The 19,231-nt window shown below is 38.2% G+C and overlaps 1 protein-coding gene across 1 annotated transcript; it reads left to right on the top strand.

Annotated features, from left to right (window-relative positions):
- The first annotated feature begins 545 nt into the window (after window positions 1-545).
- LOC136206430 (uncharacterized) lies at window positions 546-5,358 on the top strand. Its single transcript, XM_065997483.1, has 4 exons — window positions 546-749; window positions 897-935; window positions 2,422-3,216; window positions 3,356-5,358. Exons 2-4 carry the CDS (start codon window positions 930-932, stop codon window positions 5,228-5,230), a joined length of 2,676 nt encoding a protein of 891 aa, XP_065853555.1. The 5' UTR covers window positions 546-749; window positions 897-929; the 3' UTR covers window positions 5,231-5,358.
- The last annotated feature ends 13,873 nt before the right edge of the window (window positions 5,359-19,231 follow it).

The following is a 19,231-nucleotide window of genomic DNA, read 5'->3' as shown; positions in this document are numbered from 1 at the left end:
AAGAAAATCAACTTTTACCACTTATTATTAAAAAAAAAAAAGTTGAATTATTGACTACAATAATCCCAAACGAATCCAAAACCTTAAATGTCATTCAATTTGTAATTTAAAAAAAAAATCAACTTTTGCATCTTATTAGGCAAGTTAAATTATAGTTGACCATAATAACCCCAAACGGACCCAAAACCTTAAATGTCATTCAATTTATAAATATCGCTATACCCCACAATTAAAAACCTTTCACATTCCAATAAATAAAAGATCAAATTAAAATTGACTTTAATAGTTAAAACCCTCGAGTCAACTAACTTAAACGCGTTGTCTAACATAAACGACTCAAAAAACCCTTATTAGTTTGAATTTGACTTTAGTAATTAAAACCCTCGAGTCAAGTAACTTAAACGCGTTATCTAACTTAAACGACTACCGACCGACCCTTACCGGTCAACCCAATATCCTAACATCATTTATATTATTCAAAATTACAATCTAAAATTGAAGCATCATCTCTATAAAATGTTTTCACAAGTGTAAATCCATTATTCCATACGTTTCTTTCTTTCTTTCCCCTTCCTTCCATCTCCTACATAAATACTAGTAGAAATTTGTGAAAAACACTAGCAACATTTTTCTCCTCTTCTCATATCGACCGTCTTCCTCCCCATACTCTAAAAAAACAACTTCTTTGCTCTTATTCTGCTCTATTACCCCTTCAATTCTCCTTCCCAAACACAACTGGTCTGAACAAGGTAAGAAAGTTACCTCCTTTTTCCATCTTTATTCATGGATTCTAATAAATCCTCTTTTTCATTATTGTTCTTATGTGTTTTGCTTTATAGCTTGATGATGGATTATGTAGATTTTAGTATAATGTTAAAACCCCGTTTGTTTTACAGGTTTGGGGTTTGATATTCCAGGGTATTCCGTTAATGGAGGTTAGATAAATCATCAAACTCTTAATTCCTATTCAGTTTAATCATTGTGTTATCTTTATCTTCTGTTCATGTTCTGTATATGATTTGGGATCATTGATTTCGTTGTTTGAACTTTTGATTTTATCAATGCTTGGGGTTTAGATGATTTACAAGTTGTGTTTGGTTGTGCGCAGTTGTTATATTGGTACATTGCTTGTTTGGTTTAATTGGATCTTTCCCATTGCTCGTTCTTTTTGTTTTGGATTGTCTAATTTAGCTTTTGATGTTCAATCTGTTATGTAAAAGGAACTTCAGAGTTGATTTTATGGGTTCGGGTTCTCGAATTTCTTTGCTGTTAGAGTTTCCCCTTTATCTGGTAAATGGGTTTTGTTGGATGATCAAGTCTGTAAATACCTAATTTGGATACTGTTTGCCATTAGATTTAGGATACTGGTCTTGTGAGAGGAGATTGATTCCGAGTTTTTTCGGAGAATTATAGGTTCGATGTGCTTCATTCGAACAATTTAGGTTGTAAATGCCTGTTTTGGATACTGTTTTGCAGTAGATTTTAGCGTATTGATTTCTCGTTTTTCGGAAAATAATAGGATTCTTGTGCTGCATTTGAACAATTTGGGTTGTGATTCTAATGATAATGTGCCCTAATTTTGGACTTCATGGTTGATTAAAAATCCTTGATCTCTGTAAATACTGATCTATTTACATAAGATTTGTCATTTGATTTATCAGAAGTGCCCTAATTCAAATGCAAAATGTGGCAATAGCAACAATGATTTTCTTTTGGTTTTCTGTGTAAAATATTGAAAATAATGATTATGAATATGATTCTTTGTTGGCTTCTTCCGGTTCAAAGAAATTTGGATCGGTTAGGGGCTTATTTCTTCATTTACATAAATGCAGATGCAAGTATACACTCTTTCGATTTAAATCATTATCTTGGCCTTTTCTTGTATATGCCCCAATGGTGCGGTGCCTCTAGAATTTTATGATTTCATCCCTCTTTCGTTTCGAGTCATGTTTAGAACACAAAAGTTATTCGGAGCTCAACAAATGTGGGGTTTCATTCCAATTTATTTACGGTTTCATACTATTACTTGAATCATATAATAGTAGCAGTTCTAATTCAGGAGCCTCATTAGTACCGGCTTCATTTTACAACGCATTGAGTAGTTCAAACTAACTCAACCGCCTTCTTTTAATGAATACTTGTCAATCTATTGATGCAGTCTTTTGAAACATCAAATCACTCGACTAATGCTTTAGAAACGAACCAGCTTTTTGCTTTCAACAAGAGCAATGTAATGGATTAGAGTTTAGACTTGTGCAGCCTATTTTGTTTGGTTATTGGTTATGAATTGCAGATTTGTGTTCTGAGCGGAAAAGAATAAATTGAATGAATATAGTAGGCGCCATTATTTATATAATGTTCGTTCTAGCTTGCATTAAGAGTTTATCGCTGATGGGACTCATTTTTCGACTATTTTTTCAGATGGATCCAGTGAATAGTGATGATAATTCTACTGAAGGACCTTCTTTTGAGCAGTTGATTCTTCCAAGCTCTAATGAGATAAGTGGCATATCAGGAGACCCGCAGATATATCCCCGAGTTGGTGATGAATATCAAGCAGAAATTCCTCCCATGATATCAGAAACTGAAAGATTTCGGGTTTCACTAACCCGTTGTGATTCAGAAGGCATATTTGATGGTTATGATTTCTTTGTGGGTTTACCAATGCCAGTTGCTTGGATTCATAACAAAAGAAATGCGAAAGCGGATGAAGGTTGCAGAAGGAGGAATCTTGAGAATCCTCCCAATGCAAATAGGTCGACGAAATCGAGAACGAGTAGAAAGAAAGATACAGTGAAGAAAAAGGACTTGCAACAAAATGCAGAGGTGGAGAACCTTGTAATGGACAGTAGACAAGAATCTACTGGAACCAAGGCGGAACTGAAAGACGAACAGAATTATCTGGTTCCTGCTTCATTAGGTCATGCGTGGAGTGATGCTGAAGTTGATGCCTTTATTCTCGGTTTATATATCTTTAGGAAAAATTTCGCGCAGATAAAGAGGTTTTTGGGCAAGAAAGAGATGGGGGATATACTGTCTTTCTACTATGGAGAATTTTACAAATCTAATGCATACCGCAGGTGGTTAGGTTGCCGGAAGAAAAGGCGTAAGAAATGCGCCTATGGACGCAAACTTTTTACAGGGTGGAGGCAAGAGGAACTAGTCTCTCGTTTGCATCCCCGTGTGCCGGAGCATTCTCAAAATACCCTTCTAGAGGTGAGTTAAAGTTCAATGCTACATAAGATATCGTTTGATTCCCGTACTGTCAAATGCTTGTTTCTTGATGCATATTTTAGACTAAAGTTTTTACCGAAAATTGATGTCTCACCTCGTTTTACTTGTGATCTTTCATCAGGTCTCGAAAGCATTTTTGGAGGGAAAATTTTCTCTAGAAGCTTATGTATGCGAGTTAAAGACCATAGCTGGCATTCAAGCTCTTGTAGATGCTATGGGGATTGGTACGGGGAAGACAGATTTGACAAGTCTTTCTATGGTACCCGGAAAAACTAATCCACTCTTCACTGTTTGCCCGAGTGGGAAAACTTGCTCCTCTCTGACTTATAGTGACATAATCAAGCTGTTGACTGGCGATTTCCGTTTGAGCAAAGCTCGTTGTAATGATATATTCTGGGATTCCGTTTGGCCTCGATTGCTGGCAAGAGGATGGCACTCGGAGCAACCGAAGAATGAGAGTTACCTGGTGTTTCTCATTCCTGGTGTTAAAAAGTTCTCGAAAACGAGACTTTCGAAGGGTAAGCAGTATTTTGATTCTGTTAGTGATGTTTTGAACAAAGTAGCATCCGAACCGAAACTCATTGAGCTTGAGGATGAAGAAGCTGGAGCCAATGAAGAGGAGAATTCTGCTGCAGAAGTACCATCAGGCCAGGGTGATCCATCAATTCGACAACCGCATCGTTACCTCAAACCACGGGTTTCAAATATGAAGGTTGTGAGGTTCACTGTCGTCGATTCTAGTTTTGTCGGAGGAAAACTATGCAAGATGAGAGAAATGAGATACTTACCGCATGAGCTCAAAGTCAAGTCCTTGCTTACGACTCTTTCCAGCGGCATCGAAATGAAATTTTTAGATAACTCAGAAAGCAAAGTTGAGCGAATTACTGTCAATAAATCATGGGATGGTGTTCGGAAAAAGGCATCAGATGATTGCAGCTCAAACCGTACAAAGTTCACCATTGTTGATACCAGTTTGATGCATGATGGGAATCCGTCGAAAGTAAGAGAACTAAGATTTGCACCCCGAATCAAAGCTACTTCTGAAACGAAAAATCCGTCAAGGAAAAGGAAATGCCCGTCTAAGGGTTCATCTGGCGTGCCAGTTTCGGATGCCAAAACAAAGCTGTTAAATGAAGAAAAGAATATCTGCAAATCCAACCAAAATAAGGACACAGTGGATTCCTGTGAATCAGATGAGCCTCTGAACCGAAAGTTCCTCAACAAATTTGTCGAAAGCCTTCAGGATAAGAACAATGTGTCCGATAAAAATCAGTCAGCAGCAAGGACTATAAAACACCAATTCAGCCGAAGATCAAAATCCGGTCAATCAAATAACTTGGTTCCTGTTGTTAAACGAAGGAGATTAACTGCTTGTTCTAATACAGACTTAAACCGTGTCATCAAGAGTTTCTCCGTCGGCCAGGGCTCAAAGCGAGAAGGATCTTGCTGCAGTTTAAACTCTTCAGACAGACGCGGTAATACATCTCCAGGTACTACTTCCTTAGTTGGAGAAGGTCTAGAAGAAAGCAGCAGAAGCATGTCGGAAACACCTTGTTTAGGTGTCGAAACATCTCAGGGCGAAAATTTGAAACATGAAACCCGGTCTTGTATTGACCTGAACCAGCCTCAAGTTCCACTGGACTTGGAAAATGGTGAACCAGCAGATCAGCAGCCTAATCCGGTGAGTGCCTCTACAGATGTTAGTCCGAATCCAATAAGACAAAGCAAACGAAACCGACCTTTGACCACTCGAGCATTGGAAGCTCTCGAGTACGGATTCATAAGTATGAAGAGGCAAAGGAGCATCCGAGTTCATGGACATGAACTCTCAGCTTCAGTCGGCTCCTGCAGAAAAACAAAAGGAACATCGAACCGTGTCAATAATAGCTCAGAACATACCACCAATGTGGCAGAAGGGGATGCCAATGGGGCTCTCGAAAAGAAAGATGTAGTCGAAGAAATTCCCGTTGCTGAGCCGATAGTAGAAATGTTATAAGCTTCTGTAGTTAGAACATTTGATGTTTGGTTAGAGATATAATCCTTAAAAACTCCATAAACTGCACATACCATTTTTCTATCAGATGAATTTTGTACTGTCAATCAAATCATTTGCTTTGGTTTTCATCTATTTTCTTCATTTTTCGGATGAATGTAGTTATTTATTCCGTAGATGAATCCGAACAATTGATTCTGGTTTGAGGTTGACCAGACACTCTTTAAGTGTCTCTGAATATAATTGAGACCATGTCGAGTTGTCATAAAACAATGCGGAAGGCCTTTGATCAATTATTTCGGCTTTAGTTGAACCCTCACTAACGGATCTATTGCAATTGTGTTCCACAATTCGCCTTTTGACGTGTGTATTTTGGGCTGATGTTTATGATTATTTTTGACACATTGATGCACACAAATAATTGATCATGTTATTTTATAGATCGGTTTTTCGATATTAAATCGTCTTTCACTAACAATTTTGTTGCGATTGCACTTCACATTTTGTAAAAAATGATAATATTTAGCAATCGGAACTACTTCAATTAGTCATATAAAAAATAGTTAGATTAGAAGATATTATTCATAAAATAGTGAAAGTTTAGGCACCTCATAATGCATTTCTTAATTATAGCTTTAATTTTATTTTACTAAGTTAGAATATCTTAATTATAGTTATAGTTTTACTTTTACTTTTATTAAACTATTCATATAAATTTTTTATTGTTAATATAAATTTTTATTTATTCTATTATAGTGCACATAAAATAATCTGGGAAAAAATAATCCTAAAATGAGTTTCTATTATAGTGATGAAATTGAGCACATATGTTTAGGGCTGTAATCGAGCCGAGCCGAGCCGAGCTTTGACCTGTTCAAGCTCGGCTCGCTATAAAATTAATGAGCTCGAGCCCGAGCCGAGCTTGCTATAAAGTTAACGAGCCGAGCCCGAGCCGAGCTTTGGCTTGCTCAACGAGCTTGAGCCGAGCTTCGAGCTTGTTTCGAGCCCAAAATCCTCTTTTGGACATGGTTCATTAAGAAAATTATCTAACCATGAATTGTTTGTAAGTAAATTGTTAATTATATTTGTGAAGTTTGTTCGCAAATAACTCGTACATAAACAAGCTCACAAGCAAAGTTCATGAATAAATAAACAAGATACTTACAAATAGTTCGTTTATTACTCATTTATTATGTTTGTGAACGAACTCATCTAATAGCAAATGAAATAATATTAAGTTTAGATATTTGTGAACTAACAGAAAACTATATAGTTTTCTACAAAACTAAAATTTGTTCATAAATGTTCTAACCGAGCCTGCTCGCGAGCTTTCGAGCCGAGCTTTGGCCTGCTCAAGCTTGATTCGTTTACAAACCGAGCTAGTAAATTATGTTCACGAGCGGCTCGTTTATAAATCGAGCCGAGCTTTTATCGAGCCGATCACCGAGCTGCTCATGAGCGGCTCTGTTCATTTACAACCCTACATATGATCATCAATAAGTCTCTAATTAGATACCTATAGCTAGCTAGAAAATTTGATCTTTAAATTTCTTTTTCATGGGTCATTTCATGTCTAAGCTTTTAAAAACAATTTTTTTTTTTATATAAAATCCAAAAAGAATCTTGTGTCTTCACAGTAAGTTTATGTTTGCTATTAGGATATAACAGGTTTTTCGGTTTACTAAAAACAAAGACCTCAAAATTAAAATGTGTATATATTATAAATAACTTTAATTCTTAAACTTTTTAATTTTGAGATTATTTAGGTGTTGTTTGGTAAAGAGAGAAAAAGTGAATCTTTAGATAGAGAAAGCTCCGAAAATGATAATTTTGAAAAAAAAATATTTGGTTTCATAGAAAAAGAAAACAATTAAGCTTAGAAAAATTTGGTTCTAAGCTTAATTCTTGAAATTTTTCATTTTAAAGTCTTTAATGTCATTTTTATAAAAAAAAAAAACCCAGTTTCCATTTAGAAAAAAAATTATAGATACGAGTTTGACAAAACATAAAAATACAAAGGGTTTTTTTTAAACTTTACCTTTTTTTTTAAATTTTGAATGAAATTTTCATTCTGCAAACTTACATTTTATCAAACAATCAACAACACTTATATATCTACAGGGCCCATATTAGACCGACCCAAATAACTCATAAACTCAACATACATACAAATGGACCGTTCCATCCATGTTACATTCTCTAACCACCTAAAGTTTGAAAACTTGTCAATCTAATGTTAAGTATATTTAGTTCATGAACGCACAAAGCACATTGAGATGGACCGTCACTTTTTATGTATTTAAATTTCTAAACTTGTGTTATTGGATTGATACAAGTTAAACCCGACAACTTTCAGATATTTTAACCAAGCTATTATTAGTCAAATTGTATCAAAATAGGGTAAAAATGTTATAGTTATTACTTGTATAAAGTATAGTATAGGCAACGTAAAATTTAACAATTGAACATACATCAATTGTGTTTTCTTCTCTCAATCTTATCAGCATTTACATGTGGACCCGTTTGACTACTTGTTGTTTACTGATTTCTGCTCCTGTTTGTTGTTTGCCTTTGGAAAATGCTACTTTTTTAAAAAGTAGAGATTTCTTGATTTTATAAAAAGTTATTTTTCAACTGTAAATGACAAAGATGTTTAACCAAACACTTTAAATCTCACCTTTTAAAGTGAAAATGCAAGAAAGTAAAAAGTAAGTAACTAAATATCTCCTAATTTTGAAATATGAATGGTGCATATTCATTTTGCACTTGTTTAAATTTTCTTAAGAAATGAAATGTAAAATTTAAAATCATGGATGACTTGATTTGAAAGTCACTATTTAAGGCATAACATTCATTTTGATCCATAAATTAAAATTTTAAATTCAATTAGAATCCTAAACTTTTAAAATTATCCATTAAGTTACTGAACTAAGTAAAATTCATCAATTGAGTACTTATACTATCCTAAAATCATAAACTGTGACTATTTGACATGGATTATAATGATATTTGCGTTGGCTCAAATGGATTTAGGGTAGAGATTCTGAAATTGTTCAACTGAATGATTTTCGATGAGGATTGAATTAATAATTTTTGCCTAAAATGAGAACTCAATTGATGATTTTTACTTAATTCAGAGACCTTATTGATAATTTTAATAGTTTAAGGTTATAATTAACTTTGAAGTTTTAGTTCGGAGATCTAAATAGATATTATGTCAAAATTTAACAAATAACTTTTCTTATTATCTCTAATATATAGGGATGACATTAAATGGGGTAAATTGTATACCACCTTTGTCATATTTTACATTTTGATATACACCTTTAATTTTGGACATGAAAATGTACAATCTTTTGGTAACCTCACACTAAAATGTACAGGTAATTCTGACTGGTCAACACAAAGTCAACGCACCACATCAGCAATTTGACCTCCATAAAAGTCAAAAGTTGACCGGTTAATGCAAAGTCAAGGCATCACATCATCAATTTTAACTTTGATGGAAGTCAAATTGCTGATATGACGTGTTGACTTCACGTCGATCGGTTATAATTACCGGTTGTATACTTAATGAGAGGTTATCAAAAGATTGTATACTTTTATATATAAAATTGAAGATGGTATATATACGAAATTGTGTGAAATAGAACAAAGATTAACAAGAAATGCGTATATGGGTAGTATATGTAATTTACCCGCATTAAATGCTCCAAAGCTATAAATATTTACAAAATTATCATAGGTAAGATTTGAAAATACAGAAGAAATTGATAAAAGGAGATGATGACATGCACATGCATACATGTATGATTGAAGCATGCAAAAGTCCCATCAATCAAACAACACAATATCGTCATGCCTACCTAAAAGGGCATTTATGTATTCACAAACAAAATAACATTTTGAGGACGCTTTGGTGTACACAAAAATTCGGAAAACCGAAAAATCAAATCAAAAATAAAGTTAACCGAAATTGATGGATTAATATATAATTTTTAATTTTAAAAATAATAGTTAATGGATACGGTTACGGTTTCTTTATTTCAATAATCGCGGTTAACCGAAATCGACCGAATCTCAATTAAATATAAAAATAAATTTTTTTATATATTTTTTTATAGAAATTGAGACGAGACAGAACTTGGACGGGGTGAACACCCATGTCCCAAGAACTGTCAAACCCGCAATATATTAATAAAAGAAAATGTGAGTATTTGAACAAGAGAAGAGGAAGGAGAACAAACAAGAAGAAGAGGGAATGAGAAAGGTTTAGGAAAGGTTAAGAAAAACGCAAGTGAGAAATATTACAAATGTCATCATTGATAAACCTGTGGCAAAAAGCAGGAGCTGAAGGCCACCAATTAATTACTGACGAAGAGACTCCAAACTTTGTCAATGCATCAGCAACTCTATTTCTTTCACTAAAGATGGGAGTAAAAAGAACGTTCATCCTAGAGCAAATGCTGAGACAATGCAACCACTCTTGTTGAATACTCCAAGGAACATACATGGAACGATGTCTAAACAGATTAACTACGTACATGGAATCTGACTCAACCCAAAGCTGATGCCAATTTTTCTCCTTCAATCGCGAAAATAGCGGCTCTCAATTCAGCCATATAAGCAAAAGAAGGAGGTGTAGAAAATGCAAAACAACCTTTGTGAAAGCCACGATAATTGCGAAATATACCTCCCGCTCCAACCTCGATTACTGGCAAGAGGATGGCACTCGGAGCAACGGAAGAATGAGAGTTACCTGGTGTTTCTCATTCCTGGTGTTAAAAAGTTCTCGAAAACGAGACTTTCTGATAACATCGAGATATTATCATGAGGACCAAAAGAGATATTCGCCTTTAAGTATGCCACGTAGCAATCTCCTAAAAGAAAGCTGGCTGACGGATCTCCACGGATTAGCTCTAGGAGATCCGCTGGCGGATCTCTAAGGCGAATCTCTCCATTCGCCTCAGTAACGGCTGGCCGCCGACTCGGCCATAAAAGATCATTAAATGAATCATTAATTGTCTTACCCGCCAGGTTAAGAGTAACTTGTAACCGCCATTAAATAAGCATTAATGGATACTTTCTAGGTACCTGGAGGTTACGAACTTCTCAACTATATATAGCCTACTATCCTAGGCTATCAAGGTACACACTCACACTTTTCTATATTCTCTAAGCTTTGTCCCTTCAGTTTATTCTCCATATTCTCTACTGACTTTAGCATCGGAGTTTCCCCCGTCGAACCCAACGACGCCCCCCACAGGGACGAGCTCCGATCAGAAATTTCTCCCTTGTTATCAATTGGTGCGGTGATCGTGGAGTCCTTGATCAAATAAAGGGTTTTTCGTTCACGTTGAAACATCATGACCAATGGAGGACAAAATCCCTCCTCTGGGATTGAATCACCGATAATTACACCATCTAGTGCTGGTCGCACTGACACAACTGCTCCTATAACAAATATTGATGGAAACATGCCCACTGCTTCTTTCATCGATATTTGTGCTCAAGATATCGAAGCACGATATGGGCTTGAGATTGGGAACCGCCTTCGGGCATTCATGACTCTTCCTCCTCGTTGGAGCACGGTATCTACATCAGCTGTCTCATCTTTACCTCCACTAAACTTTGGTCTTGGACCAGGTGCCAATAGCTCTTCATTCCTTCAAGCTCACAACATTGATTCCATGATAACTACCACGGCATCGGGTGGCGAGCGACCAGTTAACCGGGAGTTATTCCCTGGTGAGGGAAGTTGAAGGAATGATACGGTCCCTCCTGGCGGATCAGGGGTTCCAAGGTTTAATCTTGATGGGCCAAATGTACCCAGGCGCCCGCGGACAAATTCGTCTCTTGGCAGATTTAAGGAGCCCATTCGTAAAAAGCATAGAAAGGATAAGGATAAACGAGCAAGATCCCCATGCCATGGCAGATCACCTCCATCTACTGGTCGTAGAAGAAGTAAAAGGCCAGAAAAAACATCTCATGCAGGTGGACCACCGCCACCTCCATCTTCAGGAACTGTTGGACACACCTTGTCTGGAGGCCAACAAGGAGGAAATGGTCCAACTCCCCCAGGTAGAGAAAGTGGTGGAGGAGATGGTGGAGGGAGAGGAGGAGGTAGACGTGGTAATGCAGGAAGACATTCGCCATCAGATCCATTGTCTGAGTCAAGTTCTTCCTCTTCTTCTTCTCCAAGCAGATCGCCATGAAGAGGTCGCCCCAGGGCGGATCCGGAGAATTTTGATGATATAGTGAGGGCCCTAGTACTCCAAATGAACGAAGAAAATGCTAGGCACAATCCATTCACCAATAGGGATTCGCCTTTTGCAGCTTGGATCGAGGCAGAAGAAACCGAAAGAGCTTTCAAGATTCCTAATCTCGCAATATACACAGGTAAAGACAATCCAGAGGCTCATGTTCGAAAGTATCGAATCTTAGCCAGGCTCAATCGAGCCACTGAGCCCGTGCTCTGCAAAATGTTTGTCACCACGCTGGGAGGCCCAGCTTATTTGTGGTTTCAATCTCTACCTCCAGGCTCGATAAACAACTTCGATCAATTAAGCAGGGAATTTTGTGCAAAATTTGCTGGTTGCATTCTTGCAGTAGTGAAATCTGGAAAGCTTTTTGAATTAAAACAGAAGGCGAATGAGTCCCTCCGAGACTATGTGGACACTTTCAACCAATTGTGTATACAAATTGTTGACGTAGATATCTCCGTAGCTGTGGAGTGTTTTGTGAGAAATACTACCTGTAAAAGTTTGCAAGAGGATCTCATTCGAAAAAAGCCCACCAGCATGGCGGAATTAATGGAGCGTTGTAAAGACTTTATAGAGGTAGATGACATTCGCTGAGGTTCGCCATCATCGCCAAAAAAGGACAGAGGCGAATCTCATCCTCGGGACCGGGACAAAGACAAACGTCAGGATTCTTCTTCTCGGAACAAACGAAGGGATTCTAGGAACAAATCGACGTTTGTCACCTCCTTCACACCTCTCAATGCTTCTAAAAGTGAAGTTCTTATGTGGATTGAGAACAGCCAGCACAAGCGGAGCATTTCATACCCCGAGCCAAAAGGAGGGGAATACACCAATAAAGGTAAAAATCCTAAAAATTATTGTAAGTATCACAGGAAAAATGGCCATGATACGGATGCTTGCTGGGAGTTACCTCGAGAAATTGAACGACTAATTGAAAGAGGTAAATTGGATCGGTTCATCCAAACAGAAGGAAAAGAAGATGATAGATCCAAGGAGGACCCAAAGAAGAAAGGAAAGGGTACCATCAATGTCATAGCAGGCGGACCTGGTTATCAGCCAGCATTGAAAAAGGCAAAGACGACCACCCTTGATAGGACATCATTAAACCGCCCTTTCTCAGACGCAGGTCCTGAGATTCCACCCCATGCGGATGCACTGGTCGTCACTATGATGGTTGAAGGTTGGGAAATGAAGAGGGTAATGGTTGATACGGGAAGTTCATGTAATGTCATTACCCGAGGAGCATTCGCCAAACTCAGGATTGATCCTGTCCAGGTAGAGCCGACTGTGGTCGACATTTTAGGAGTGATAGGTCATACCATTCAGACGAAAGGCCAAGTTACTTTGGATTGTGAGCTTACTGACGATGATCAAGTTTGGAGAGGAGATTTGGAGTTCTCGGTCTTGGATGGACAATTAGCTTATAATATTATCCTCGGACGACCTTTTATCTCCGAAGTCGCAGCTCTTATCTCTATTCGCCATTTAACACTTTACATTCCCACGGTCAAGGGAGGTGTGATGGTCAAAGGTTGTCAAAAAGTGGCCCAAGAAACATATTCAGCATCCTTAATGATTCACCCTCAATCTAAGGAAGAAGATGAAGAGGAGCGTGTCATAATGGCCTTGGATGAGACCGAAATGTATCTTATAGAGGAAGAGAAGCAGGTGCGGATAGCTAAGGGGCTACAAGGCAAGATCAGAGATGCAATCACCAAAGTACTCTGTGAGGCCGAAGATGTCTTCGCATGGAGGGATGAAATTCTACCCGGAATTAGCCCGGATGTGATCACCCATAAACTCAACATCGATAAAGATGCAGTTCCTGTGGCTCAGAAGCGGAGAAACCATGGTCCGGAAAGGCAAAAGGTGATAGAGGAAGAAATCGCCAAGCTCCAAAAGGCGGATGCCATTGAGGAGGTACTTTACACCCAGTGGTTGGCGAACGTCGTGCTAGTCAAGAAAGCTGGCGGATCTTACCGCATGTGCATTGACTTTACAGATCTCAATAAAGCTTGCCCCAAGGATAACTATCCTTTTCCATGCATAGACATGCTTGTAGATGGAACTGCCGGTCACGCAATGTATTCCTTTACTGATGTGAAGTCAAGCTATCATCAAATCCCTATGGAGCCCTCAGATAGGATCAAGACCTCGTTTGTGATGCATCAGGCCACTTATTGTTTTAAAGTTATGCCCTTCGGGCTCAAGAACGCAGGTGCTACCTATCAGAGGATGATGAACAAGATATTTGCGGACAATAAGAGTGGTAATTATTCTGTCTATGTAGATGATATGATCATTAAAAGCACAACTGTAGAAAGGCATGCAGAGGATATAAAGGAGGTAATGGACGTACTTCGGCACCACAACATCAAGTTGAATCCGGAGAAATGCACTTTCGGGGCAACATATGGAAAATTTTTAGGATTCATGATCAGCGAAAAATGAGTTAGCCCAAATCCTGACAAGGTCAAAGCAGTCCTAGAAATGCAAGCGCCCCAGAATATCAGAGAAGTACAACGCCTTAACGGGCGTATCATAGCCTTGGGTAGGTTTATCTCTTGCTCAGCTCGTAGATGTCAGCCTTTTTTCGAAGTCATCAAGAAATAAAAAGCATTCGAGTGGAATGAGGATTGTCAAAATGCCTTCGAAGGAATCAAACGGTTCCTCACAGAACCACCCATGATGAGTCGACCTTTGAAAGGGGAAGATCTATACATGTATGTATCGGTCACGGATAAAGCCGTATGCACGGTCATGATACGAGAAGAAGATGGCCAACAATTCCCAATTTATTACGTGAGCAAAGTTTTAAAAGACGCTGAAACCAGATATTCAAAGCTGGATAAGATGGCACTGGCTGTTGTAACCACGGCAATTCGCCTTAGGCCATATTTTCAGGCGCATACTGTAATAGTTCGAACCAATATACCAATGAGAAAGGTATTGCAGAAGCCGGACACTTCAGGAAGGTTGATGGAATGGGCGATTCGCCTGGGCGAATTTGATGTAGGATATGAAATCAGGTCATCTTTGAAAAGTCAGGTCCTGGCGGACTTCGTGAATGAATTCACTGACGAAGGGATATCTCATCCCAAGCCTCTGTTAGAAGAATGGTCGATGTACACTGATGGAGCTTCCTCGGCGGACGGAGCAGGTGTGGGAGTTGTGATCAAAGGTCCCCACTACATAAGATTGCGATACGCAGCAAAATTAAATTTCCATGCCACTAATAACGCTGCTGAGTACGAAGCTCTGATACTGGGATTACGTCTACTTCAAGAAATCACCCCAGAGCAAATCATGATCTATAGCGACTCAAAACTAATGGTAAACCAAGTAATCAAGAATTACGAGGTGAAAGACGAGGTTCTGGCCAAATATGTAGCAGAAGTCAAAAAGTTGCTGGATCACCTTGAAGTTAAAGAAACTAAGTGGGAATTGATTCACATACCAAGGGAATCCAATACAGAGGCTGATCAATTGGCCAAAATGGCTTCTTGTGAGGAAAACTGGGCGGATCCGGATTGTCCCTTCGAAGTAAAAATGGCTCCAGCATTTGCCTCTGAAGAAGTGTCCCTACTCACAACGGTGGAAGATGATTGGAGGTCATTCATCCGCCAATATCTGTTAAATGGAACGTTACCTGAAGACAAAGAAGAGGCACGGAGGATAGTCAGGAGAGCAGCTTATTTCTCCTTGATCAATGATGGTCTTTATAGAAAATCCTTTAGTCATCCTTGGCTGAAATGCATTCTACCAGAAGAGGGCAGCAGATCCTCAAGGAGCTACACGAGGGATCTTGTGGGGCATATGAAGCATCCGCCATGATCTTGAAAAAATCCAGGTTAGCAGGTTTCTACTGGCCCACAGCTGAATTAGATGCCCAGAGTTTGGTAGAATCTTGTCACAATTGTCAGATTCACGCAAATGAGTCACATACTACCAAACATATTCAAAGGCCAATCATTGAAGGATGTCCATTCGCCCTCTGGGGAATAGACATCGTTGGCTCATTTCCCCCAACTCGCCGACAAAAGAGGTACGTAGTAGTGGCAGTAGACCATTTCACCAAATGGGTAGAAGCCGAGGCTGTTTCCTCCATTACAGCAGAACAGATAGTGGAGTTCGTCAAGGACAACATTGTGGGAAGATATGGCATTCCACATACCATCATCACTGACAACGGAAAACAGTTTAACTGTGGCAAATTCAAGGCTTTCTGTGAGGGGTTGGGCATCCTGAACAGATTCACCTCCGTTTATTATCCTCAGTCCAATGGAATGACTGAAGTTACCAATCGGACGATTGTTAAGGGGATAAAGAAGAGGTTGGGAGAGCATGACAAAAGGTGGGCGGATCAACTTACAAGTGTTTTGTGGGCTTATCATACCACCCCAAGAACAGCTACTGGGGAAACACCATTCGCCCTTTCTCATGGAGTGGAGGCCGTGATCCCAGTTGAAATACAAGTCCCCAGTGATCGGGTGGCCTTTTATTGTGAAGAGGACAACAACAAACGACTAAGGGAGCGTTTGGATCAGGTTGAGGATCACAGGAACCAATCCTATGTACGCATGGCAGCATACAAACAGCGGATTGCGGCTTACCATGATAAAAATGCCAAGCTTTTGGATCTAAAGATTGGAGATCTTGTGCTTCGCAAAACTGATAAAGTCCAATCTCGAGAAGGCAAGGGCAAGTTGGGGCTCAACTGGACAAGTCCATACCAGATAGTGGACAAGGTTGGACCAGCCACATTCAAAATACAAGATATGGAGGGCAATACGCTACCACGCACGTGGAATCTCCAAAACCTCCGCAAATACTTTGTTAGAAAATGAAGTATGTCCATGGTCTTGAGTACTCTTTTTCCTTTAACAAGCTTTTTCCCATGTGGTTTTTCTTGTTAAAGGTTTTAACGAGGCTCATTTATAAAGACCTATTCGCTGTAATAAGGTGTTTCTCCCATTAATAAACATTGTTGGTTTTATTATCTATGCTCTTTTTATAGTTTACTGCTGCAATATCAATATTCCAGTCTTAAAAAGAAGGGGGGCATCCAACGCTCTCCACATTCACAATAGATCCGCCACTTGGCGGATCCTGATCACCGATAGAGTTAAAACGATCCTTGGATGCAAGGTCTTTACACTCTCTTATCCCTTCCAGAGAAGGATTCATAAGTCCTGCGGGCGGATCATTTCACCTCAAAGATAGATAGCAAATTGAACCCCTGGGCAGCTTTACTTCCTCCAAGAAGGAATAAAACAGCTTCAAACCTTCACAAAGGTTCATACCATGGAGTATGGATGGCCACCTACTCCAAACATAAATCCTAAACATGCTTATATTTAAAATACTTCTTTGCGCAAATGTAAGGGTAAAATAAATAGATAGCAGCGTAAGGGATTAACCAAATTGTACTTAGAAGGTTTTTACAAAAAATCTCTAGCAAAAGCTAAATAATAATAGGTGTTAAGCCCAAAATATACCTAAAATATCATTAATATTTATATCATTTTTATTACAAATTCGTGTTATTTATATCTGTTTAGATTACTTTTACTCTCGAATATCTTTCTTTCTTGCAAGGTACCTAAATATTTGGTAAAATCCAAATAGGAACGAAAAGGATCAAAAACAGAAGAAAAACCCTACAAAATGAGTTAAAGACGACGTAAATCGAAAGCACCAAGTCGAGGACACGAACGAAAGCAAAGAAACAGAAAACTCACCAAGCCGCGACCGCGAATCCACCACCCGCGACCGCGACACGCGTGGTTTAGCCATTTCTCCCCTTCATCCATTGTTCAACCTAATGCTACGTCATTCACGGCCGAGGATTCCTATCCTCGATAAGTGCAGAAAATTTACCAAAAGCATTTAACACATGCTGAAATCCAAGAAACGCGTTCGTTCAAGTGGATAAAGACGTCATTTCACAACGGACACGACTCTTAACCAAAGGATACATCACTTCAGTCACAACCCTTCAACACCTATAAATAAAGAGTTGATATGGAGAGAAATGTGTTGATATGAAATGTTATAATATAGATATAGAATCAGAGCGTAGAACTTATGTCTAAGTTCTAAGTAAAAACATTTCGAGAGTTAGAAATTAGATTCTTTACAAAACAAGATGAGGTACACATATTGTTTATAGTTTAATTACAACTCAATAGCGTTTAGACATTGTTCCAGTTATAGTTTGCATCATGGTAGTGGCCGACCGAATCCCTGTTACGAAGTTACAGCGAGAAGATTGAGTAGAGTGTTCGCCCCTGAGCCTGACAACCTCTTAGGAAACCCAAGGAAGCGGAACCGATCAAGCCCTTCACTTGCACGCCCTCGAAGAACTCGATGCTCCTTGTTCTCTGTAAACTTGTATCAATTTATATTTCATCTAATAAAGTCTGTTCTATTCGACAAATCGTTATGCAGCACTTATGGTAACCAATCCAATATAAGTGAGGCTGGTGTTTTCATTAATACGCAGTTGAATTCAAAATCATTACAAGGAAACTTTGTTGAACACTTAGGCAAATTATCATCTCGAAAGAGTTTTAATTTGAGTAAGGGCAACTATCCCGAAAGGGTTTTGTCGCGTTCAAAGCTAATTAATTAGAGGTTCCGTTATTTATTTCATCATCATAATTGATACAAAGTTTAAGTTGTTTTCTTTGCTTAATGCAAATGAATAAATTCATTCGTTTTTCTAAAAAGTTCTAAATGTTCCTGTTTTGTAAAATTCATCCTTAAAATCAGAAGATCTTTCTAACAATCGATTTATTCTAAATATAAAATCTTATTCCAGCATTTTCAAATACTCAAAGTTCACAAATTCAATTAAACAAATTTCCTAAATTCAATTAGACAAAATTCACTTTTCATTTACAATTAATAGTAAATCTAACAAGTTCGAAATTAACAGATTCAAAAATAAGTTTTTCGTTAAAAAACGTATCTCTGTGGGATCGATATTTTTATTACTACAAGCGAAGCCGTGCACTTGCGGAAATCGCTCAACAAGTTTTTGGCGCCGTTGCCGGGGATACGCCAAAATTTTTTTTTGACAAATTTTTTATTTTTCGTATTTTATTTTCGAATATAGGTTTATACATTATTTTTATACAATTTTTATATTTTATTTATTTTCAGTTATATAACATATTTGTTTTCAATTTTGTTTTGAAGGTAGTTTGGCTCGTGTAACAATTTCAAGTTCATGCACAGTTCGCGAAATTCGGGCACGCCACCAGATCCTTTTGATCCAGAAATTGAAAGAACACTTAAGAAAAACAACAAAAACAAAGACAAAACACCCTTAAAAACCAAAGTAGACCAGCCAGAAAATATGGCCGATCCACCGACACTTATGGATTATGCTAGGCCAGGAATGGCCGGTGTAACTAATAGTGTAGTTAGACCCCGTATAAACGCAAATCAATTTGAAATTAAGCCTGCGTTGCTTAATATGTTGCAAAACAACGTAACGTTTTATGGACTACCTAACGAAAACCCTAATGCACATTTGACAAATTTCTTAGAAATTTGTGACACTTTTAAAATTACTGATGTAACAGCCGAAGCAATCAAACTTCGCCTCTTTCCTTTCACTTTGAAGGATAAGGCAAAAATTTGGTTAACTTCTATGCCTGCTGCAACATTTGAAACTTGGGACCAATTAGCCCAAGCGTTTTTATCAAAATATTTTCCTTTAGCAAAAACCGCA

This window comes from Euphorbia lathyris, chromosome 9 (assembly GCF_963576675.1).
Source record: "Euphorbia lathyris chromosome 9, ddEupLath1.1, whole genome shotgun sequence".
NCBI classification, from domain to species: Eukaryota; Viridiplantae; Streptophyta; class Magnoliopsida; order Malpighiales; family Euphorbiaceae; genus Euphorbia; species Euphorbia lathyris.
This window is presented reverse-complemented; position numbering and strand designations above follow the sequence as displayed.

Excerpts from the sequence above, each read along its gene's own strand:
- LOC136206430 (XM_065997483.1), top strand. Across the intron at positions 3,217-3,355 it reads CTCAAAATACCCTTCTAGAG|GTCTCGAAAGCATTTTTGGA; the intron begins GTGAGTTAAAGT and ends ATCTTTCATCAG.